Source organism: Vigna unguiculata, chromosome 5 (assembly GCF_037176805.1).
Source record: "Vigna unguiculata cultivar grain cowpea cultivar isolate G323 ecotype 2 chromosome 5, ASM3717680v1, whole genome shotgun sequence".
Taxonomy (NCBI): Eukaryota; Viridiplantae; Streptophyta; class Magnoliopsida; order Fabales; family Fabaceae; genus Vigna; species Vigna unguiculata.
Window position 1 is genome coordinate 14,490,958 of NC_140796.1, and position 4,900 is coordinate 14,495,857.

Here is a 4,900-nt window from a genome sequence, read left to right on the forward strand (position 1 = left end):
CAAAATGATGCTAGCTAACTTGATTTGATATGACCTTTGCTTGTGTACAGTGACTTTAGTTGTAGAGGAATGATTCCAGTCCTATATAATAAAAAAACTTGAATCTTATCTAAATAAAATATATACAATATATAAACTTAAATTATAAATAACTCTTAAATAATTAACATTTATCTTACTAATAACTTTATTTTTTATCACTTAATTTTTCTAAAATACTCAAATAAAATGTATCTGATATCATATGATACTATACCTACCTATCAATAAGGAGATAATTAAAACATGTATGTATCACCCATTGACATTCATTACGCATGTATATATACGCGTCTAGTCTCATTTGATACTTGAATTTGGTTTCTTAGATTAAGTATTTATGTGATTTTGATATCTCAAAGTTTTAAAAGATATATATATTTTTTTTCAAAACTCTAGTTAGAATTTCAAGAAAAGATGATATTTATCTTATATCCTATAATACTATGTCAAAATATAGATCCAATTGCCTCTAATTTAGTCTTGTCTCATTCTATAATGGAACATAATTGTGTTGTGTATCGACGCAATGAACTTAACTCCTCACGTTGGAATTAGTTATGTTCCTCTTTCTCTCTCATACAAATCGAGACAATGTTACAACTTTTGTCCATTTTACTCGCCAGCTTATGTGGGAACATAAAAAAAATATCATCATCCAAATTTGTTCCTATACTGGCCAAAACACCTCTCCACGGTGTCTCTTTGTTTCTTTGGTTTGTTAAGCCCCATTAGATGCATGGCATTTGGGTTTTGATGGGGTTTGGATCTTCATTTGGGTTGTGTTTGATACCTTGTCCTTCTATTCTCGAACCTCATTAGAATTTGTTTTCTTCTTCATCCCCTTTGTTAAAACTTTCTTCTTAAACAACCCAAATTAGAGTTTTTGGAGCTCCTGTTCTTTTCATTTCAGTTTGTAAAATATGTTTTTCTTTGCGGTTACGGGGAGGTAAATAGATAAGGAAGCTTCTGTTGATGGATTGAAAATTTGGAGTCTCTAGGGTTTTATTTAAATTGAATCTATCTTAAGGTCCTTCTTTTTTTTCTCCTTGAAAAAATTAAAATTTTCGTTTTTAGTATTTGTAGAGAAATGAGTTGCTTTTCATGTTTTTCATCAAGTAAAGCAGCCAAACATTCTAACAATGGAAAGAAGGTACATCAGCCTGCTTCTCATTCTCCTAAAGAATCAGCTCACTCCCAAAAAGGTGAAATCATTTGAACAACAAATATAAATCATCAACTTTTATTATATACTTGTCATTTACATATAGATTTTAACAAAAAAAAAAAATTTAACACTAAATATGTTTTTAGTCTCTAAACTTTGATGTAAAATTGAAACTTGTTTTATATTAAATTTTGATACAGTTTGGTTTCAAACTAATATAGTATCATAACTAATTATGTTAAATTATTTTGATATGTCAAACAAGTCTCATGTTGACGTTTGAGTTGTTTATACAACTTGACATATTTTAAGTTTGAGGACCTAAATATATCAAAGTTTGAGACAAATACAAATTTTAATTTTAAATCTAAATATAAGAATTAAAAACATATCCAACCTAAAAGTTTATCTCACGAGGGATTCTTGATGCAAACTTTTTTACTTACAGAGAATCACAATAGCAAGGCAAAGACAAACCATCAAACAGAACCTAAAATAAACAAGGAGGTCAATAAAGATAACGGGAACCACAATATTGCTGCTCAAACCTTCACCTTCAGGGAATTGGCTAATATCACAAAGAATTTCAGGCAAGAATGCCTAATAGGAGAAGGTGGTTTTGGGAGGGTTTACAAAGGAAAACTTGAAAAAACCAACCAGGTAGGACAATGGCCCTTTATTTTGCAGCTATATTATTAAGTATATTAGTTTTTTTTCTCTGCTGATATCGATGAACTTTTGAAGAACATGCCTCTGACATCTGTAATTTAAATATGCACAGGAAGTAGCTGTGAAGCAACTTGACAGGAATGGATTACAAGGAAACAGAGAATTTCTTGTTGAAGTTCTAATGTTGAGTCTTTTGCACCATAAAAATCTGGTGAATCTAATTGGATATTGTGCTGATGGAGATCAAAGATTATTGGTCTATGAGTACATGCCATTGGGATCCCTTGAGGACCATCTTCTTGGTATAAGATTCTCCTTAATTATTTCTTTTGTTGTGTCATTTGTGTTGAAATCTAAAATTTATCTTTCCAAAACTTCCCAGCATGATTATAAATATTTCCTTGAACTTTGTTGCAGATCTTGATCCACGACAAAAGCCTCTAGAATGGTTCCACAGAATGAAAATAGCTTTGGATGCTGCAAAAGGTCTAGAATATTTGCACGACAAAGCCAATCCTCCAGTGATCTACCGTGACTTGAAATCATCAAACATCTTATTGGACAGAGAATTCAATGCAAAACTCTCCGATTTTGGACTTGCAAAGTTGGGTCCTACAGGAGACAAATCTCATGTATCTTCAAGAGTAATGGGTACTTACGGATACTGTGCTCCGGAATATCAAAGAACTGGTCAGCTAACTGTAAAATCAGACGTATACAGCTTTGGAGTAGTTTTGCTTGAATTGATCACCGGAAGGAGAGCCATTGACAACACAAGAAAAGCGCAAGAGCAAAATCTCGTTAATTGGGTGAGTTTTTATTCATCTTCGGCATCATAAACAACACCAAAAAACCAACAAAGAAAAGAAAGTTTATAGATGTTGTTTGATTGTGATGAGGTTAGATTTTGGCCTAATTGTTATGAAACGAAACAGGCACATCCAATATTCAAGGAGGCAAACAGATACTCAGAATTAGCAGACCCAGTTCTTGAAGGAAAGGTTCCAGTGAGATCCTTGAACCAAGCAGTGGCAGTAGCAGCCATGTGTTTGAACGAGGAGCCATCAGTGAGACCTTTGATCAGTGATGTTGTGACTGCCCTTAGTTTTCTTGGGACACCCCCAAAGGGTGAAGAGGTCCCAGGAGCATCTCCTGTTCCCATGCCCTCCCCATCACACGATCAACAACAACAACCCACCAATGCCTCTTCCAATCTTCTTGATCAAGACATCGCTGCCATCGAACGCCAAAGAGCAGTTGCTGAAGCCATCGAATGGGGCAACAATTCTAGGAACAAAGCACCGCACCGTCAAACTCCTCCATCTTTGTAAATCCACTGCACTTATATTCTCATAATCTCACTCTACTATGTATATAACTATATGTATACACGTAAATCTCTGGTTTTTCGCCCAAGTCCAACCACAAAAAGGATGTGTCATCACTCAGAACTCCAACGCTGTTTCTACAACACACAAAAACAAAAATCGTGAGCTTTTTCGCTGCAAAGAGTTGGTGTTGTATGATCCATGGCCCCTCTATAAACTTCCGAACGCTGGTATCATCTATTGGGATAAATTTTTTCGGAGTCCCTATGAAGTTGTTATGATGTAGCATTTTCATTCTCAATGAACCATGACAAAAACCAGTTATATAAAAAGTGCATCCTTTTATGTAGTAGTAGAATGGAAAACCTGGTGTGAAGTAATTTACTGCTTTGTAGTGTTAAAATGTATTTTGTTAGATGAACCAAAAGAAAAAATAATTAGTACAAGCTGAATTAATGAGTACTTTAATATAATGTTAAATTTATTTAAATAAATACAAAGCAATAACTAAATATATTTGGAAGTGAGTTAGAAGAAGGGGATTGCTTTCAATTAGGATTATATTATCCTGAAGTGGGTCTGGCATTAAAATATTTTAGTCTCAACTTATCTTGCAATTTTGTAAACATTTAGTCTAAGATATACTAAGATAATTTAGGCCCTATAGATATAGTCTATTTTTATATCAATATTATCTTTTATGAGTCATAGGTATAAATAAAATACTAATTTTTATTTTCTTAAATATAGTTCAGTTCCAACAAGTTAATGCTCATTTACAAATAAGACGGTCTTAAATACATTTTTAAAACTTTTAAATTTTATATGATTATTTTTTAACTTCTAAATATATATCATAAAAGATTCATCTCCACCTTTGTACGAGTGACGGATTTTTATATGGACATAGGAAGACTATGTTCCCAATATTTTTTATATTTATATAATTTTAAATATTTCTTTTAAAAAATTAATATATTTTTAATATATTTTATATATTTGGTATTTTTAAAATCTTTTAAATATCTACATTTATATTTAAAGAAAAAGTTCTCTATTTTTGTCTACATTTATTTTTCTATTTTACCTTTCAAATAATATTTTTAAAATTAAAATAATTATTTTATTAATCTTTTAAGTAACCATTTGTTAATTTAACTGTTATTCTTTTCAATTTGACTGGTTTTTTACAAATAATCATAATAAATAAAAAATAATTACAGTAAAATTATAAAAAATATTTATATTTAATTTTAATAATAAGAAGAATGACAATAATAATTTTATTAATTTTTATTATAATAAAAAAATACAATATTTTTAAATTTTATATAAAAATTATATTGGGTTTAATTACTATTTTTCGTTCTTATTTTCGTTCAAAAATATCAAATTGATCTTCCAGTTCTTTTTTTTAGTTTTAATTTGTTCATGATTTTTGAAAATTTTATACAATTTGATTGTTTTTGTTAAATTTCTTAAAATAGATCAATATCTTTTCATCAAAGTTGAAGCTCTCAATAAGAATAGTTTGATTTGTTGGTGTAATTAATATAATCATAATGTCAATTTTGATAAAAAGCAATTGATCCGCTTCAAAAAATTTAATAAAAAGAACCAAATTGCATCAACTTTTTAATAATCGAGACCAAACTAAGACTAAAAAAATTGACAATTTTTTATGAAAACAAGGACA

General features: G+C 30.1%; 1 protein-coding gene across 1 annotated transcript; it reads left to right on the forward strand.

Annotated features, from left to right (window-relative positions):
- Positions 1 to 692: 692 nt before the first annotated feature.
- LOC114184635 (putative serine/threonine-protein kinase PBL26) lies at positions 693 to 3,655 on the forward strand. The gene is made up of 5 exons (XM_028071951.2): positions 693 to 1,244; positions 1,656 to 1,867; positions 1,989 to 2,178; positions 2,294 to 2,685; positions 2,812 to 3,655. The coding sequence occupies exons 1-5, from the start codon at positions 1,130 to 1,132 to the stop codon at positions 3,205 to 3,207; spliced, it is 1,305 nt and encodes a 434-aa protein (XP_027927752.1). The 5' UTR covers positions 693 to 1,129; the 3' UTR covers positions 3,208 to 3,655.
- Positions 3,656 to 4,900: the final 1,245 nt, after the last annotated feature.